Here is a 20,432-nt window from a genome sequence, read left to right on the forward strand (position 1 = left end):
ATTTTGTTCTTCACCTAACATAAAAATATAGCTTTAAATATTTAATGACTTATATTTAAATCATCTTACCTTATAAAAAACTTAGTCAAATAAAACAATTACAGAAATATTAAAATAAATCACTTCGTTAATCACAAAATTGGACGAATATTAAAAGCGAAAACTAAACACGTGCACACCCTGCTCTAGGTAAACAAAGAGGTCAGGACACGTGTGACGTCACTAACTTGCCATTTCTGGCTAACATTGTAGAATAGGAATCTGGCTATCCTTGTAGTATATTTAGCCTTTTATTAAGAATATAAATCATAATAATACAAAGAGATATATAAGATATACAAGTGACACAGCGGGAACGTGGGTCCCTGATGAGACATAGAGTGCTATACCGAGTTTTAAGTGCATAGGCATTTGTTGCCTGAAAGGAGAAAAGTTGGTTGTACATTAGAACCGACTGGCACGGGTTCATAGCCAGCCAGATTTCAGGAAGATATAACTATGAGAAGTTATATAAGCAGCGAGCGCGACATGGGCACTAGCCTGCCAAGTAAAAATGGTGGTTAAATCCGACGAGTAGTCCCTTAGTTGTGGTTCTGTGGTTGCTGTAGCGGCAGATGTTGGTTGGTGGGACGATGGCCAGACAGGTGTTGTATGTATATTTCCCTGCTAAATTTGATGTTGTCACTTACCATCAGTTTTTTCATTAGAGTAGCATATCTTCTGCTGATGGCAAGTCTACGCAGGGTGGCTTCATTGGATGGGTCGTAACCCCCCAAAGCCCCGACCACAAAGGCGTCCAAGAAGGTGTCGTAGCCCTTGGATTTGAAGAAGTCTGCTAGTGGTTTGTATTTGTTGATCTTCTTTTGACGGGCTAGGGTGAAGGCCTCATCTCCGTTTTCAAATGGAGTGGCCACGTCTATGAAAGTTGCTGACTTTGTACGGTCGTTGATTATTGCGAAGTCTGGACGCAGGATTGTTGGAATTCAGGAATCCTCTGGTTAATATACACCCGGGCGTCTTTCTTGTCGGTGGCGTTTACCAGGCGTTGGAGGATATTGTTATGCCTTTTGGTGATATGGGCAAGGTTGCTTGGACAGTGGCAGATGACATGCGCCAATGTCTCGTTGGTGTAGTGGCAGCGTCTACAACGCTTAATGGGGTAGCCGAAGTGGATGTGGCCTCGCAGAGGAACCACGCTTAGGCAGGCCCGGTGAACAAATCGCCAGTCCGCAAATTGGGTATACTTACCGTCTCTCATAAAATGATTACTTTCCCAACTGACAGCAGTTACCTTGTAAGCTTTCCCCTGGACCGGTTTTTGGAGAAGGGAGTTGAGGTGTTTGATTCTCACCAGGTTGTTCAAGGCGCGGGAGCACGTTGTCTTCTTGACGATGTTCTCATTGACCGTCAGTAGTGGGCCCTCTTCTCCTGGTATCCATTCCAACTGCATCCATTTGCGTAGGCGTCGGCATGCGGCACGCAGTCTCGTCCACATCGACCTTATGTCTGCCGCACGGCTGCCGAACTCTTCTTCGAGTGACCCATTAAGATAGGTACATAAGTCGGTCGTACTTGGGTGTCGAAGTATATTGTCCTTGGGCCATCCGTCCTCGTGATAAGATACTGTACATTTTAAATTACATTGTTCATAAGTTATTTTTAATACTTAATTATTATATACTTTTACTATAATTTCAAATTTACGAATTTTATTATCATTTTAAAATTCGTTCTTTTAATTTTTTAATTATCAATATTTTTAACGAATCTCATTTCAGTTGGCAACGTGATTCGTTGAAATAAACAAATTTTTGTCGAGAGTTTCACAGGTGTGGAAAGTAGGAACTAAACGAACGTAACTTACTAGAAGAATTTTTTGAATTACAAAAAAAAAAAAAAACGTTAAAACATTCGATTTTTCCTACCGTCAGGAATTAGGAATTGAAGATGTCTTCTCCAAAATATTTTGAAAATGAAATTATTTGGAAAAGAGAAGAGGTATATTTAACATTTAGTTTAAGAAAATATATAAAATATGTAACAAAATTTTATACATGTCTAAAACTGTTGAGTTTTAAAATGTTTTCCATTTTTAAAACTTTTATTGGTATCTCCATCAGGCACTTTGTTGCATCTCCTCTGTGTCCTGAAATCTCTTTTCTTTGATTTGCATCTTGAGTATGGGAAAGAGCTGGAGCCATGTCTGGAGAGTTAGGTGGCTTCTGGACCTGTGCAATATGTGTTTTACAAGGAATGTCTGGATGAGATACAATTTGTAGGATGGCACATTGTCATGATGAATGAACCAGTCAGAACACTGTGAGAGCTGTGATCTCTTGCATTTAACATCATCTCATAGGTGACGTAAAACAGTCAGGATTCCTTTATCACAGTTCATCCATATCCAGGAGGGATGTATTCATCATATACTATATCTTGGTGGTCAAAAAATTAAAAAACAAAAGAAGGTCAACATGATGTTTGTATTTTTGGATTCAGGACCTTGAAATATTGAGAAATGTAAAAAGATTTAGGAGTAATTTCTATGTGTATGGATTATTAGTTTGTGTGTGGGGGAGCATAATTTTCTTCATCCTCTTTGAAGCTTAATAATTCCTGTCCTTTTTTTGTCAAAAATTTCTGAAGTTTTGAAGGGATGTTTCTTTGTTAAGGAGGTTGATGCTATTAAATTTTGGTGATTAAAGCTTGAGGGGGTGGGGAGATAAAGGGGATTGTGTGTATCATCCAGTAGGGTCTGACTTCCAACAAATCAACTTGATAAATCTAAGGTTTATCAAGTTGATTTGTTAGGCTAGGAATTGAACCTACAGTTCCATGAACAGCATATTTAGATTTAGTCAACTGTATAAACTCTCTCTAATTAAAAATAGCTGCTTGATAGTCAGGTTAAGTGATGAGGATATAGGTTTGATTAGGTTATTTTATGCTCAGTAGGTTATATTGGCTTTAATAATCTAACATAACGATACTATGTTAGAACACTATGCTATATTATATTACCTTGATATTGAAATAAAATTGAATATACAAATACCGTATTTTGACGAGTATAAGTCACTGTCAAGTATAAGACGCACCCCTATTTTGAGACAAAAAATTTAGAAAAAAATTGTTTTAATGGGATTGTCTAAAGATGCATTTTATTTGTTTTTTTATTCAAGAATATGACAGATGGATGAATTGATACCTTTATTAAACTGAAATAATCATCATTTCTTAATGTAAACTCGGAGGTCACGCAATGACAGTCGACAGAACATGGCGGCGATGACTCAAATGTCGCTACTCTGATAATCTAGATACTTTAGCCATTCGGTTGAGGGACCATCTGCTTAACAGACCACTGCACAGGTTGGTCCCTAGAGTGGATCACTACTGTAGGTAATATCACTGTAAAAATGATTACCTGCTGAGTATAAGACGCACCATGATTTAGAGCCCCAAAAAGTAGTAAAGAAAGTGAGACTTATACTCATCAAAATACGGTAATTATTTTTTTACAATTCCTGCATAAGAAGTGTTTTTTACAGTGACTCCTTCAAAAACTTCTTAACAGATTCTACTGTATATTCTCTATATTTAAATTATTATTAAGCCATTTTGATCTATCTGTGGAAATGAGTATATAATTTCTACTTTTTGTGTAAATATTCATGTACATTTCTGGAAATAAAAATTAATTAATTACAATAAGGATTTTATTTATTAATATTTTCAATTTTTTTTTTTAGTGTTAAGAATTTGATCTCATACATAAAATATTATGAAAGCATAATGACATATCTTTCAGAAATTCCACATTAATATAATATTTTGCTAATTTTTGATATTTTTTAATAAATCATTAAAATTTAATGCCTTATAAATTTTAATTATTATTAAGGTTAAAGTGTATCTAGGTAACCAATGGCAGCAGTTAGGTTAGGTTAGGTTAGGTTAGATTAAATTAACTATATTTTTAGTAGACTTTTTTTTTGTTTTTTGTTCAAGAACTATCGTGAATCAATAACTAGTAACGTTAAACACTCAGGGGCCTGCCGGCAGCTCCCCTCCAGAAGGAGTCCGTCGGAAGCGCCATTGTTGGGGTTACCTAGGTACACTTTAACCATTATTAAATATATATGCCTTAATTATAGTGCTCTTATATTTATATATATATATATATACACACACACACACATGCCTTAATTATATTACTCTTTTCATATAATGTTTAAGAACAATTTGTTTTTGTTTATTTAAAAAGTATTTAATATTATTGATTTGAAAATTTATCAGGTCTGAAAAATTTTAGTAATGACAAAAGTGATATTGACAAGTCAAATTAGATTATGAGAATGATGAATCTAGTTTTAATTATAGAAATATTTGTTATATAAAATGGAACTAAACTAATTTAAACTCTACTAATTTTTTGACATAATTTTAAAATTCACAAAACAATTTAATAGATTATGATGTTGATTAAAAAAAAATTGAATATAATTGATATTTGTAATAAATGACATGTTACATATTCTACATTATGAAAAAGAATAATTCAATTCTCTCAACATTCCATTGAATGTTGAGAACCAATTGAATTCCATGATTAATACAATAATTATAAAGAAAACAAGCTATAATCTATTGTGCCAAGCTGCAATTTTTTGTCACAATTCTCTCAATTTTAGGTCTTGTCCCTGTATATCATACTTTTCCTATTAACAATATAGTCATGTCAGTCATCTATCTAACTTCATTTAGTAGAAAATTTCTGAATTGAAATAATGTGTATACATTCTAATGTAATTCCTATATAGTTAATTGGGGCTTCCTTCCCCTAAGCTTTCCATATCTGGTGCATTTTGTGATGATAAATCATTATATACATTAAGCTTAATTTAGTTTTGTCTTTATGATTAAAAACTTCTGGGGGAAAAAAAATAATATTTTATTTTAAATTTCCAGAATGATGATCATAGTGACATGTGGGATGATACTGCGTTAATTGAAGCGTATGATAGAGCTGTCAGCCATGTCAAAGTAAGATGATTCGTATTATTGAATTTTCTTTTAATGTAAGTTATTTTAGAATATAAAAGTAATAAGTAACATTGCAATAAATTTTGCTAATATTTTGAATGAAATTAAAAATTGTCCAAATTTATATACAGAGAATAAACATATTATTTTAAAAATCATTGAAAGGTATTATGAGGTAAATTTTTTTGTTTGATTCATATAGAATGAAAATAAAAATGTTTTCATTGTCTATTTTTTAAGTTCTGGATAATATTTCATCTGATACTATTATTGCTAATATTATTTTTCTTCTTTATTAATATTTCTTTTACACTTTCAAAATTTAAATTTTCATATATTAAACTATTGTTATATATAAGAAATTCTTCCTGATAATGAAAATCTAAAAATATAAATAAATTATATGAACTGTAATAGCAAAATATAGTAATAGCTCTCTGAATTTTCAAATTATAATCTGCTATAGATGATGACTGCTGAAAATATATGTATTTTCCTTTTAATTAAAGAAGAAAACAGTAATGAATTGTTCACCATGCTTCAAGTCAGCACATGGAAACTTTGTTGGCTCGGCAACGTACGGAGACAGTCCCACTAAACGGTTTTTTATATTCTCATCGATTAAGTGATTCACCAATTTGCCTTCATTTCGAGGCTCAGGAGACAACCCTCCATTTCTGGCTGCAATGCCCCATTACACTAGTGCCCGCCACAATCTGGGCATGACTCTGAACATTAACCTATCACACGTCCACATGTTGCTTCCCATTTATGAGCTGTTGACCACCATTACTCTCCACCATCACATGATGGGGCTTGAAATGTACGTCACTCGCACTGGTCACTTCCGTTGACCAATGAGTGCAGTCTATTCGGAGAAAGAGCCTACATGGCTAATATCTCCATATAAAACCATGAGAAGAGAAGAAGTAACGAATTGTTTGTACAAAATTACAGATATGTTAATAAATAAATTATAATGTTTGAGTATGCCTAATATTGTTGTTCGACGAAAGTATCAAGAGATTTTTTTTTTTTTGGCATAAATGGAACCTGAAAAATAATTTTGATATTATATGGTCAAAAAATTGATCTTGCTTAAAGCTACTTTTAAAACATTTAAATTTATGTTTATTAATAGATGTAGCTTTTTATCAAAATTGAACTATTTGAGCTGCAATTTCAAAAAATTGCAGCCCAAATAGTTCAATAGCCCAAACACTTATAAATTCTTACTGTCATCCATCCATCTGTCTTTCCCTAATCTCGAGACCGGAGTTAGATACATGAAAGATGAGTCGAGATACATAAATCTTAGGAGCAGGAGGCTCGATTAACTATATACAAACTTTAATGCAAACCGGAAGTTTGCATTAAAAGTTTCAATTCAAAACTTTTTCCCTGAAAGGTGTTATATAGATCACTGGCATGACTTTATTGTTAATGGAAAAGTATGATGTACAGGGGCAAGCCACTTCTAATTCGAGGTTGAGAGTATATATTTTAAATCAGAAGCATGATTAAAAATTGCAATCTGGTATTGTGACAATGTCACAATAAATAATTGCTCGTTTATTTTAAATTCAATAATATGCTTCTTGTCTAGTTTAAAATGTCTTGGGGAGCTCTATGATAACTTCTTTATTTCTAGATTTATCACACTGTCATCAGACACAAGACCAGCCTAAATATATCAATTTATTTTAACAGTGTGCATTTTGGACTTAGAGTCCCTCTTCAGCTTTTTTACAAAATTTCTGCAAAATTGACATATTTACTACTACAAATCATACAAAACGATTTTTGACATTTGGCAATAATTGTTTCCAATTCTATCCATTAATTAAGTATTTAATTAAGTGTTGAAACCGTGTTTAGAACAATGCAAGACATGATTAAAACTATGAAGTAATACACATCATCACAAGCTGGCTATCAGTTAAAATTACAACATATGAAAAAACTTAAAATAATAAAGTAGTATATACCACTACTAAATTAAGACCATCCTTTTCCTTTTTTCCCTTATATTTATATGGTTTCAACACTTTTAATTGAATACTTAATGGATAGAATTGTAAACAATTATTGCCAAATGTCAAAAATTCCTTTGTACTATTTGGAGTTGTAAATATGTCAATTTTGTGAAAAATTTGTAAAAAAGCTGAGGAGGGACTGTAAGTCCAAAATACGTACTATTAAAATAAATTAATATATTTAGGCTGGTCTTGTGTCTGATGACAGTGTGATAAATCTAGAAATAAAGAAGTTATAGAGCTCACCAATACATTTTAAATTCTTTATTTCAGAACAATTTTTGGACAGTTTGAAAATAAGAATAGAAAGAAATGTTTTGAATTTTGAACCCCTTAATGCCCATTGACGAGTTAAGCCGTCAAGTTAATCAAGTTTTCTGTTGCAATGTTTTTATCAGGATAATCCATAAATAAAGGATTATTTCACATTTTAATATATTTGGTATTTATTAATTATAATTTTTAAAAGCAAACGTAATTTTTTATATACTATACTTTGTTGTGATTTTGGAATTTAAAGTTTTTCAAAGGTAATGACGAAAGAAAGTATTGAAATATAATATAAACAAATATATCAATAGTTATAGACAAAGATATTAGTTTATAAAATATAAAAATATTTTTGTCTATATTTTTTAATGATGATTATAAAACTTAATTATGTAGTTTTTAATTAATTAATTAAAAAAAAGAGAAAATAAAATGGTTTAAGATTTAATTGTTTATTATTGCTTTTGAGTATTATTCTATTTATTCAAAAATTTCAGGAAGCTAAAAATTATAAAATTAGTTTTTATTAATATTTAAAACAAAAAGTTTTTCAGTACAATTAAAAGATTTTTTGAATTATAGACATTAATATTTTAAAATTTTCTAAGATTACTTTGATTTACATAAGACTTCTCATACAGGCATTCCTTGACTTTAGGACATAATGCATTCCTAAAAATATGTACTGTACAAAAGTCAAACAATAGAATTGTATATTAAAAAGAATTTTGTTTCAGGAGAACTAAAAAGAAAGGTTAGGATAAGAAGTTTCTCTTATGAAGATAGAAAAGTGTTAACTTTTTTTACATAGAATATCATGAATAAAAAATTATTTTAAATGTTAAAATCATAGATTAAACAGAAAAACATGCAAAAAAATTTTCTTGCTATCAAAGCTGAAAGAAAGCATCATTACATGATAGCTAAAAGTTTTTGTTTGTCAACTGAAAATGTGTGAAAGTCCAAATTTGGCATACAAAAAGTGATTTAGATATAAAGTATTGGGGTATTAATGTACAAAAGAACAAATTGTCTGAAAATTAAGGAATGCTTGTAAATATCTTTCGTAATTATTAATAATTTTTACAAAATATTCTCCCATATAGGAACAAATTGCAAAAAGGAATAAAGTTGTATCTGACAGTGATGGTAAAGCTAGCGTAACAAGTAGTCACAAAAGAAAGAAACGTGGAAGATCAAAGAATAAAACAACAGTATGCTTTCACTATATATAATTTGATTTGTTTATTTACAAATTAAAGTTTTTCAAAAAGGCAATAAAATGTTTATAAGTTGATTATATGTTACATGCAAAGTATAATAAAACTATTGTTTATAATAACCATTGTTTTAAAATAGCTGATATTATAATTCTAAATTATATTACAATTTTTATAGAATTAGTATATGTGCTTTTTGACATGACTATATAACCAAAATTTCAATAGCAAACTAGGATGAGAACATAGAATGAATATGGAATATCTATTTTTGGTGGAATTTTTTAAAATATTACTTTAGGATTAAACTTATTTATTATCTTCTGATATACCAGGTTTTCTTAAATCCTTTTTAATGCTGTTAATTTAGCTGGATATTTGTGATTTTCAGATCACTCTTAAAAGGGTTTGTGATTTATGACTTTTGTGCCATATCTGAACTAACTCAAAATTAACAAAAAAGATCAGAGAACATATTCTTGAATTTGAATTTTCTAAACATTCTATTTGTGTGATAGCCTTATGCCAGGAAATAATAGGAGGTACAGTACACACTATACTACTCAAGTCTTTATGTATTGCTCCTTGTGTGTTCTGTTTTTCTCATATTATTTACTGGCATAAGGATTTTGCACAAATAGAACTTTTTGAAAATTGATATTCAAGGATATGTTCTGAATATTTTTCTTCTTGTTGTTTGAAGTTGTAACTGAAGAAGCCCAGTTGTATTGGGTGAAAGTACTCTTAAGAAGTGTATTTGTTTGTATTTCTCTCAACAAGAAATGAAATTTGTTTAATATTGCCATAACTTTCGGTTAGTTCATTCATTGTTATATTTGTACAATTTGTTTAGTGACACACTAGTAGTTGCTGAATATTATATTTGTAATTAATTATGCAATTAAAAACTTTTATGTCATTGCTTAGTTTATACAGAGAATTTGTTTAACTCCATACGTATTCTTTATTTTTATTATTTTTGTCTTATCCATATTTTCTAGAGATTTATATAAATATCTTTAAAATTTAGACATTTATTAAAAAATCATATCTTTTTAATACTATATTAAAAAGATATGATTTTTATTAACTTATTAATTTTAATGTGGCTGTCATAATCAAATATGAAAAAACTCAAGTGTCCACCATAAACATAGCAAAATTTATGTTGAAACTTCAATTGTTTTATTAATTTAAATAATTGATACAAATGTATAAAATGGTACAAAATACATTGATTTAAAGTGAAACAATTTGAGACAAATTATTTCATTCTGCTATATACTTTGTTATAATTTTATGTTTTACTTGCAGACCCCGCCATGCGTTGTTGTGGCTATTATAAATTTATAACACTTCCCCTGCAGGGGGAATATCGAAAAATTTCTTGTTAGTGTACATTCTGTTGACGTACCCTATTAAAACGCAATCAAAAACGCAAAAACCAGCATCTTAAATAGTATAAATAGAAGCAGAGTTCTTTACCGTAAACCTTAATCCTAACCATCTCCCTTCAGTGGGTTGAATTTTGACACGTATATTATATAAAAACACGTGCGTATTCGAATGCAGTGTTGTCAAAATTTTAAAGGAATCGGTAGGAACAAATGAACATTACATTTTTATTTAGATAGATAGATAGATGATCTGGTTTAGTTCATTTTCACAGAAAAGCAAACTTAGGGTGTTGTACTCGTAGCGCCATCTGTTGGACATAAAAGCCTTAACCTAGATTATATCTTTTAATTTATATGAATGTTTAACGGTATAATATACAGCCTATGTCCATCCTGAAGTTCCATTCTAAATATTGGTGAAAGAATTTTTGAAATCGGATGAGTAGTTTCGGAGATTACCTGCTTCATACAAACTTACATACATACAAACATTACCTCTTTATAATATTAGTATAGATTTAATTATTAATTTTCTTCATATTCCTATAAAGAGATATACTAAGAATGAAAAAGACTTAGTCAATGGAATCTTAATAATCTCTGTTGTGTTTTTTTTTTCTTAACAAAATACAGAGATATTACCAATGATAATAATTTAAAATTATTTTATTCAATTAAAACTAATTTAAAAAATTGACTAATAAAATGTAATTGAAATAAATTATCTTCAAATTACTGATTAAAAAGTTATTTATTTTTATATTTTTCAGTACAGAAATTTATAATATTTGTTAATTTGAATATTAAGTGAATTATATATATATTACTGTAGATACAATATTAGTAATAACAATATTATCATATAATAATAATCATACCTTTTAGTTTTTGGGAGAAAAATTACATGTAAATTGTTTAATACAGTCAATTTTTAATTTAGTGGAAAGTTGGAGATTACTGCCAGGCTATTTATTCAGAAGATGGTCTTCCATATGAAGCCGTTATTAAGCACATAAACAATGGAATCTGTACAGTTCAGTTCCTTGGATATAAAAATGAAGAGAATATAAAAATAGAAAATATTTGCCATTCAAAAGGAAAAGAAGCTAGAATTCAACAAAATATAGCAGCACAGAAATATAATGCTAATTATGAGGTTAATAATTATAGTTTTCATTATATTAATTTGCCGATTTTTTCTATATTTTCATTATTTGCAACACTTACAATTAAATTATTATTTCATTTTTCTTTCTCTAATAAATTTGGTTATAAATATGAAACAGAAATTTTTCTATACATTACATTGGACTTAACTAAGAGAGAAACAAATCAACTGCATTAATCCCTTAAAATCTGTTATTTCAAATTTTCTGAAAAGTTTGTTTTTGATGATGTAGGTTTTTATTCTAAACGTGCCAAATCAGGCAAGTGAATAAGTGTATTCTTCATTTTAAGTATTAAAATCTTGAGATAATTAAAATATTTCATTTTAAAAGTATAAAGTATTAATGTTATTTGAAATAATATAATGTGTTTTTTGTTTTCATTTTAACATAGAATGTATTGTATATAAATTAATAGATAAGATTATTTTTATGAAATATATTTTTAGCATTCAGATGAAATGAATTGCAATTATTATGCAGAAGATACAAGTTCATCTGTAGGAACAAATCATAAACACTCGCATGGATACAAGAATCAAAATGGAAAAAAACATTTTTTAACACATCAGTATCCATTTCATACTTCTGGACAGTCATCATATTCAGGACCTGATCAATGTCATGTAAGGTTTTAATTTATTATAATAAAATCATTGTATACAAGGTCTGTTCAAAAAGTATCGGACCTTTGGTCGGCAAAAATACATTTATTGATTTTGAGGTACAAAACCCTAATCCCCTTCAAAGTAGTCTCCTTGGTAATGTATACACTTCTCCCAGCGTTCCTGCCATAGCTGGAAACACCGCTAGAACGCATCTTTTGGAATGGCCATCAGCCGGTCCGTCGGATTCCGCATGATGTCTTCTCTAGACTAAATTCGGGTTCCTTTTAGCAACATTTTCAGCTTGGGAAATAGCCAAACGTCACATGGAGCCATGTGGGGAGAGTACGGAGCGTGACAAACCACAGGAGTATTGTGTTTGGCGACGAAAGCCCGAATCAGATGCGCAGAATGGGCGGATGCGTTATCACGATGGAGCTGCCAAGTTTTGATCGACCACAGATCCGGTCATTTGTGTCACACTGTATTGGAAAGACGACGAAGGACCTTCAGGTAGTACTCCTTTGCGATGGTTTGGCCTTGTGATGCGTACTCATGACACACCACCCCACGAGAGTCAAAAAAACTGTCAACATGACCTTTGATATTGCTGCGGACCTGCCGCGCATTTTTTGGCCTCGAGGATCGTCCCCGAAAGTCTGCTGAATCTTGCGAATGGTTTACGCTCGGGTATCGCCAAAGATTTGGGCAAAATTTGATGTAATATCGCTGCTCACGTTGTTCAGTCATTTTCCAGCTTAGTGGAATCCGGCGAGAGCGTACTACATGACCTCACTCATAGGCCGATTGCCAACGACTGACGCTTCCTGCAGGCGGGAAAAAATTCAGCGCTGTGCATGACTGTCCCCTCCACAACTCCACCAAAGGAGGCATCTCGCGCATCATTGGTTTACGCGGAGAAAAAAAGGTCCGATACTTTTTGAACAGACCTTGTATATTGTTTTAATATATTGTAACGCTTTTATTATATTTCAAATGATTTGAATTATAATAAAAGCTATTTAGATGCTGAAAGTCTTTGTTTTTTATATAATAATGGTGGGTATTTGAAGGAAATGCATAAAATGCATGCTATTAAACTAATTATTAATTATATGCTTATTTAATAAATTCTGTCAGTTTTCCAAAATTTCAAATTAACTTTATTGTATTAGGATTATATTGTCTGGGGTATACAAATTTTGCATAAACATTATAACATTACAATTCTTTTAATTTTCAAAACAAGTTAACCCATACATAACATTATATAAATTAATTAAATTAGTTGACCGTTTTTATTTTAATTATTAACAGAAACTGCGTTTTCTGTTATTGTCAGAATTTTAATAATCATACAATACCTTACTCTAAAACAATAAATCTTTGAAAATAGTTATATATAAATTATATATAGTTTTGACCTGTGACCTGTGAAAAAGATATACATATTCTTTTCGTCTTTAATATTTTCTAATTCTCGGAGATTATAATTGTAGCATAATTTATGAGCTTCTTTATGTAAGCAAAAAATGTGAACTTTTGAGTATTCATCATTACATCTATAATGATTACCATTAGATAAGTCATATATTATCACCAGCTCCCTATTTAATCTTAATTGTACGAAAAAATTTTTTATATTAAAAGGCAAATTAAAAACAAATAACTATTAATTTGTGGATAATCCAAAATTTTATACCATTCTGGATTTTTTTTCCTTATTAAGTTCATCTATATTCTGTACCATAGATCTCTTGAAAACATTCTGGATCAATTGGGAACTAAGTAAATCACTCATCTTATTTCTGGTCCTATAAAAAAGCCATATCTATTTAAGATATTAGATACTTGACTAACCCAATTATTCCATTGAGAACTAATTTGCATTTTTTGATATAATATTTCCAATAACTTTGATGATAACAACTCACTATCTGTTATCTTTATGAAAAAATTATGTCCATTTTATATACAGAATATTTATTTTAAATCAACTTAACTCTAGTCTAAGAGCTCTTCCAGGTATATTATATTCTAGCAAGAACATCTTACAAATAAATTTATTTTGAACTACTATTAACTTTTGGTACTTAGTCAAACACCAAACCAATGAAGCATAGCCAACTGAGTTCATAATAACAGAATTGAATATCTTAATTGGGTAAAGATATTTCTCAATTTCAATTGACTAAATAATCTCAGCGTGTTATTAATCAATTTATTAGATTTTTTCATATATTTTTAATATTGATTCTCAAATGATAAAGTAGGAGTCAACATGACTTCCAAGAATTTGATTTCTTGTACCATTTTTAGTTCTTCATTTTTAACATAAAAGAACATATTTCTCGGGAAGTCTACTCCATTCTAAAATACCATCACAAATGACTTAAATTAAATTTTAATATCTCACAAAACTTTTACACAGCCTTTTCTTTTAAAATTGGTCTACGAAAATTATTTACGTTATTCCAGAATGACTTTGTATCTTTCATATTACTCAGTGTGTCACTTATTTCCAAAAAATACTTTATCCTTTTTGCTTTTATATAATTTCTAAATATGCTTTCAATGACTGATTTGAGTTTGTCTTTCTAAATTGTTTCAAACTCTTTTGTTTCTTCAATTTATAATAATTGCAAACCAGTTGTCAAACCAGTTTTGTTTAAATTTTGGNCTACTAATTTTTTGACATAATTTTAAAATTCACAAAACAATTTAATAGATTATGATGTTGATTAAAAAAAAATTGAATATAATTGATATTTGTAATAAATGACATGTTACATATTCTACATTATGAAAAAGAATAATTCAATTCTCTCAACATTCCATTGAATGTTGAGAACCAATTGAATTCCATGATTAATACAATAATTATAAAGAAAACAAGCTATAATCTATTGTGCCAAGCTGCAATTTTTTGTCACAATTCTCTCAATTTTAGGTCTTGTCCCTGTATATCATACTTTTCCTATTAACAATATAGTCATGTCAGTCATCTATCTAACTTCATTTAGTAGAAAATTTCTGAATTGAAATAATGTGTATACATTCTAATGTAATTCCTATATAGTTAATTGGGGCTTCCTTCCCCTAAGCTTTCCATATCTGGTGCATTTTGTGATGATAAATCATTATATACATTAAGCTTAATTTAGTTTTGTCTTTATGATTAAAAACTTCTGGGGGAAAAAAAATAATATTTTATTTTAAATTTCCAGAATGATGATCATAGTGACATGTGGGATGATACTGCGTTAATTGAAGCGTATGATAGAGCTGTCAGCCATGTCAAAGTAAGATGATTCGTATTATTGAATTTTCTTTTAATGTAAGTTATTTTAGAATATAAAAGTAATAAGTAACATTGCAATAAATTTTGCTAATATTTTGAATGAAATTAAAAATTGTCCAAATTTATATACAGAGAATAAACATATTATTTTAAAAATCATTGAAAGGTATTATGAGGTAAATTTTTTTGTTTGATTCATATAGAATGAAAATAAAAATGTTTTCATTGTCTATTTTTTAAGTTCTGGATAATATTTCATCTGATACTATTATTGCTAATATTATTTTTCTTCTTTATTAATATTTCTTTTACACTTTCAAAATTTAAATTTTCATATATTAAACTATTGTTATATATAAGAAATTCTTCCTGATAATGAAAATCTAAAAATATAAATAAATTATATGAACTGTAATAGCAAAATATAGTAATAGCTCTCTGAATTTTCAAATTATAATCTGCTATAGATGATGACTGCTGAAAATATATGTATTTTCCTTTTAATTAAAGAAGAAAACAGTAATGAATTGTTCACCATGCTTCAAGTCAGCACATGGAAACTTTGTTGGCTCGGCAACGTACGGAGACAGTCCCACTAAACGGTTTTTTATATTCTCATCGATTAAGTGATTCACCAATTTGCCTTCATTTCGAGGCTCAGGAGACAACCCTCCATTTCTGGCTGCAATGCCCCATTACACTAGTGCCCGCCACAATCTGGGCATGACTCTGAACATTAACCTATCACACGTCCACATGTTGCTTCCCATTTATGAGCTGTTGACCACCATTACTCTCCACCATCACATGATGGGGCTTGAAATGTACGTCACTCGCACTGGTCACTTCCGTTGACCAATGAGTGCAGTCTATTCGGAGAAAGAGCCTACATGGCTAATATCTCCATATAAAACCATGAGAAGAGAAGAAGTAACGAATTGTTTGTACAAAATTACAGATATGTTAATAAATAAATTATAATGTTTGAGTATGCCTAATATTGTTGTTCGACGAAAGTATCAAGAGATTTTTTTTTTTTTGGCATAAATGGAACCTGAAAAATAATTTTGATATTATATGGTCAAAAAATTGATCTTGCTTAAAGCTACTTTTAAAACATTTAAATTTATGTTTATTAATAGATGTAGCTTTTTATCAAAATTGAACTATTTGAGCTGCAATTTCAAAAAATTGCAGCCCAAATAGTTCAATAGCCCAAACACTTATAAATTCTTACTGTCATCCATCCATCTGTCTTTCCCTAATCTCGAGACCGGAGTTAGATACATGAAAGATGAGTCGAGATACATAAATCTTAGGAGCAGGAGGCTCGATTAACTATATACAAACTTTAATGCAAACCGGAAGTTTGCATTAAAAGTTTCAATTCAAAACTTTTTCCCTGAAAGGTGTTATATACATCACTGGCATGACTTTATTGTTAATGGAAAAGTATGATGTACAGGGGCAAGCCACTTCTAATTCGAGGTTGAGAGTATATATTTTAAATCAGAAGCATGATTAAAAATTGCAATCTGGTATTGTGACAATGTCACAATAAATAATTGCTCGTTTATTTTAAATTCAATAATATGCTTCTTGTCTAGTTTAAAATGTCTTGGGGAGCTCTATGATAACTTCTTTATTTCTAGATTTATCACACTGTCATCAGACACAAGACCAGCCTAAATATATCAATTTATTTTAACAGTGTGCATTTTGGACTTACAGTCCCTCTTCAGCTTTTTTACAAAATTTCTGCAAAATTGACATATTTACTACTACAAATCATACAAAACGATTTTTGACATTTGGCAATAATTGTTTCCAATTCTATCCATTAATTAAGTATTTAATTAAGTGTTGAAACCGTGTTTAGAACAATGCAAGACATGATTAAAACTATGAAGTAATACACATCATCACAAGCTGGCTATCAGTTAAAATTACAACATATGAAAAAACTTAAAATAATAAAGTAGTATATACCACTACTAAATTAAGACCATCCTTTTCCTTTTTTCCCTTATATTTATATGGTTTCAACACTTTTAATTGAATACTTAATGGATAGAATTGTAAACAATTATTGCCAAATGTCAAAAATTCCTTTGTACTATTTGGAGTTGTAAATATGTCAATTTTGTGAAAAATTTGTAAAAAAGCTGAGGAGGGACTGTAAGTCCAAAATACGTACTATTAAAATAAATTAATATATTTAGGCTGGTCTTGTGTCTGATGACAGTGTGATAAATCTAGAAATAAAGAAGTTATAGAGCTCACCAATACATTTTAAATTCTTTATTTCAGAACAATTTTTGGACAGTTTGAAAATAAGAATAGAAAGAAATGTTTTGAATTTTGAACCCCTTAATGCCCATTGACGAGTTAAGCCGTCAAGTTAATCAAGTTTTCTGTTGCAATGTTTTTATCAGGATAATCCATAAATAAAGGATTATTTCACATTTTAATATATTTGGTATTTATTAATTATAATTTTTAAAAGCAAACGTAATTTTTTATATACTATACTTTGTTGTGATTTTGGAATTTAAAGTTTTTCAAAGGTAATGACGAAAGAAAGTATTGAAATATAATATAAACAAATATATCAATAGTTATAGACAAAGATATTAGTTTATAAAATATAAAAATATTTTTGTCTATATTTTTTAATGATGATTATAAAACTTAATTATGTAGTTTTTAATTAATTAATTAAAAAAAAGAGAAAATAAAATGGTTTAAGATTTAATTGTTTATTATTGCTTTTGAGTATTATTCTATTTATTCAAAAATTTCAGGAAGCTAAAAATTATAAAATTAGTTTTTATTAATATTTAAAACAAAAAGTTTTTCAGTACAATTAAAAGATTTTTTGAATTATAGACATTAATATTTTAAAATTTTCTAAGATTACTTTGATTTACATAAGACTTCTCATACAGGCATTCCTTGACTTTAGGACATAATGCATTCCTAAAAATATGTACTGTACAAAAGTCAAACAATAGAATTGTATATTAAAAAGAATTTTGTTTCAGGAGAACTAAAAAGAAAGGTTAGGATAAGAAGTTTCTCTTATGAAGATAGAAAAGTGTTAACTTTTTTTACATAGAATATCATGAATAAAAAATTATTTTAAATGTTAAAATCATAGATTAAACAGAAAAACATGCAAAAAAATTTTCTTGCTATCAAAGCTGAAAGAAAGCATCATTACATGATAGCTAAAAGTTTTTGTTTGTCAACTGAAAATGTGTGAAAGTCCAAATTTGGCATACAAAAAGTGATTTAGATATAAAGTATTGGGGTATTAATGTACAAAAGAACAAATTGTCTGAAAATTAAGGAATGCTTGTAAATATCTTTCGTAATTATTAATAATTTTTACAAAATATTCTCCCATATAGGAACAAATTGCAAAAAGGAATAAAGTTGTATCTGACAGTGATGGTAAAGCTAGCGTAACAAGTAGTCACAAAAGAAAGAAACGTGGAAGATCAAAGAATAAAACAACAGTATGCTTTCACTATATATAATTTGATTTGTTTATTTACAAATTAAAGTTTTTCAAAAAGGCAATAAAATGTTTATAAGTTGATTATATGTTACATGCAAAGTATAATAAAACTATTGTTTATAATAACCATTGTTTTAAAATAGCTGATATTATAATTCTAAATTATATTACAATTTTTATAGAATTAGTATATGTGCTTTTTGACATGACTATATAACCAAAATTTCAATAGCAAACTAGGATGAGAACATAGAATGAATATGGAATATCTATTTTTGGTGGAATTTTTTAAAATATTACTTTAGGATTAAACTTATTTATTATCTTCTGATATACCAGGTTTTCTTAAATCCTTTTTAATGCTGTTAATTTAGCTGGATATTTGTGATTTTCAGATCACTCTTAAAAGGGTTTGTGATTTATGACTTTTGTGCCATATCTGAACTAACTCAAAATTAACAAAAAAGATCAGAGAACATATTCTTGAATTTGAATTTTCTAAACATTCTATTTGTGTGATAGCCTTATGCCAGGAAATAATAGGAGGTACAGTACACACTATACTACTCAAGTCTTTATGTATTGCTCCTTGTGTGTTCTGTTTTTCTCATATTATTTACTGGCATAAGGATTTTGCACAAATAGAACTTTTTGAAAATTGATATTCAAGGATATGTTCTGAATATTTTTCTTCTTGTTGTTTGAAGTTGTAACTGAAGAAGCCCAGTTGTATTGGGTGAAAGTACTCTTAAGAAGTGTATTTGTTTGTATTTCTCTCAACAAGAAATGAAATTTGTTTAATATTGCCATAACTTTCGGTTAGTTCATTCATTGTTATATTTGTACAATTTGTTTAGTGACACACTAGTAGTTGCTGAATATTATATTTGTAATTAATTATGCAATTAAAAACTTTTATGTCATTGCTTAGTTTATACAGAGAATTTGTTTAACTCCATACGTATTCTTTATTTTTATTATTTTTGTCTTATCCATATTTTCTAGAGATTTATATAAATATCTTTAAAATTTAGACATTTATTAAAAAATCATATCTTTTTAATACTATATTAAAAAGATATGATTTTTATTAACTTATTAATTTTAATGTGGCTGTCATAATCAAATATGAAAAAACTCAAGTGTCCACCATAAACATAGCAAAATTTATGTTGAAACTTCAATTGTTTTATTAATTTAAATAATTGATACAAATGTATAAAATGGTACAAAATACATTGATTTAAAGTGAAACAATTTGAGACAAATTATTTCATTCTGCTATATACTTTGTTATAATTTTATGTTTTACTTGCAGACCCCGCCATGCGTTGTTGTGGCTATTATAAATTTATAACACTTCCCCTGCAGGGGGAATATCGAAAAATTTCTTGTTAGTGTACATTCTGTTGACGTACCCTATTAAAACGCAATCAAAAACGCAAAAACCAGCATCTTAAATAGTATAAATAGAAGCAGAGTTCTTTACCGTAAACCTTAATCCTAACCATCTCCCTTCAGTGGGTTGAATTTTGACACGTATATTATATAAAAACACGTGCGTATTCGAATGCAGTGTTGTCAAAATTTTAAAGGAATCGGTAGGAACAAATGAACATTACATTTTTATTTAGATAGATAGATAGATGATCTGGTTTAGTTCATTTTCACAGAAAAGCAAACTTAGGGTGTTGTACTCGTAGCGCCATCTGTTGGACATAAAAGCCTTAACCTAGATTATATCTTTTAATTTATATGAATGTTTAACGGAATAATATACAGCCTATGTCCATCCTGAAGTTCCATTCTAAATATTGGTGAAAGAATTTTTGAAATCGGATGAGTAGTTTCGGAGATTACCCGCTGCA

At 29.1% G+C, this 20,432-nt stretch overlaps 1 protein-coding gene across 2 annotated transcripts in view; it reads left to right on the plus strand.

Moving 5' to 3' along the window:
* The first annotated feature begins 349 nt into the window (after positions 1–349).
* LOC111631478 (survival motor neuron protein-like) overlaps positions 350–20,432 on the plus strand; it is a 39,767-nt gene continuing 19,684 nt past the window's right edge. The window contains exons 1-6 of one of the 2 annotated variants that reach the window (XM_023375724.1): positions 350–1,553; positions 1,779–1,998; positions 4,972–5,046; positions 8,459–8,566; positions 10,910–11,125; positions 11,585–11,761. In XM_023375724.1, coding sequence (XP_023231492.1) covers positions 1,948–1,998; positions 4,972–5,046; positions 8,459–8,566; positions 10,910–11,125; positions 11,585–11,761 — 627 coding nt within the window. In that variant the 5' untranslated portion in view covers positions 350–1,553; positions 1,779–1,947. The remainder of the gene's footprint in view (positions 1,554–1,778; positions 1,999–4,971; positions 5,047–8,458; positions 8,567–10,909; positions 11,126–11,584; positions 11,762–20,432) is intronic. The other variant, XM_023375723.1, reaches the window with a different exon arrangement.

This window comes from Centruroides sculpturatus, unplaced genomic scaffold (genome assembly GCF_000671375.1).
Source record: "Centruroides sculpturatus isolate CEXI.00-Female unplaced genomic scaffold, Cexi_2.0 scaffold519, whole genome shotgun sequence".
NCBI classification, from domain to species: Eukaryota; Metazoa; Arthropoda; class Arachnida; order Scorpiones; family Buthidae; genus Centruroides; species Centruroides sculpturatus.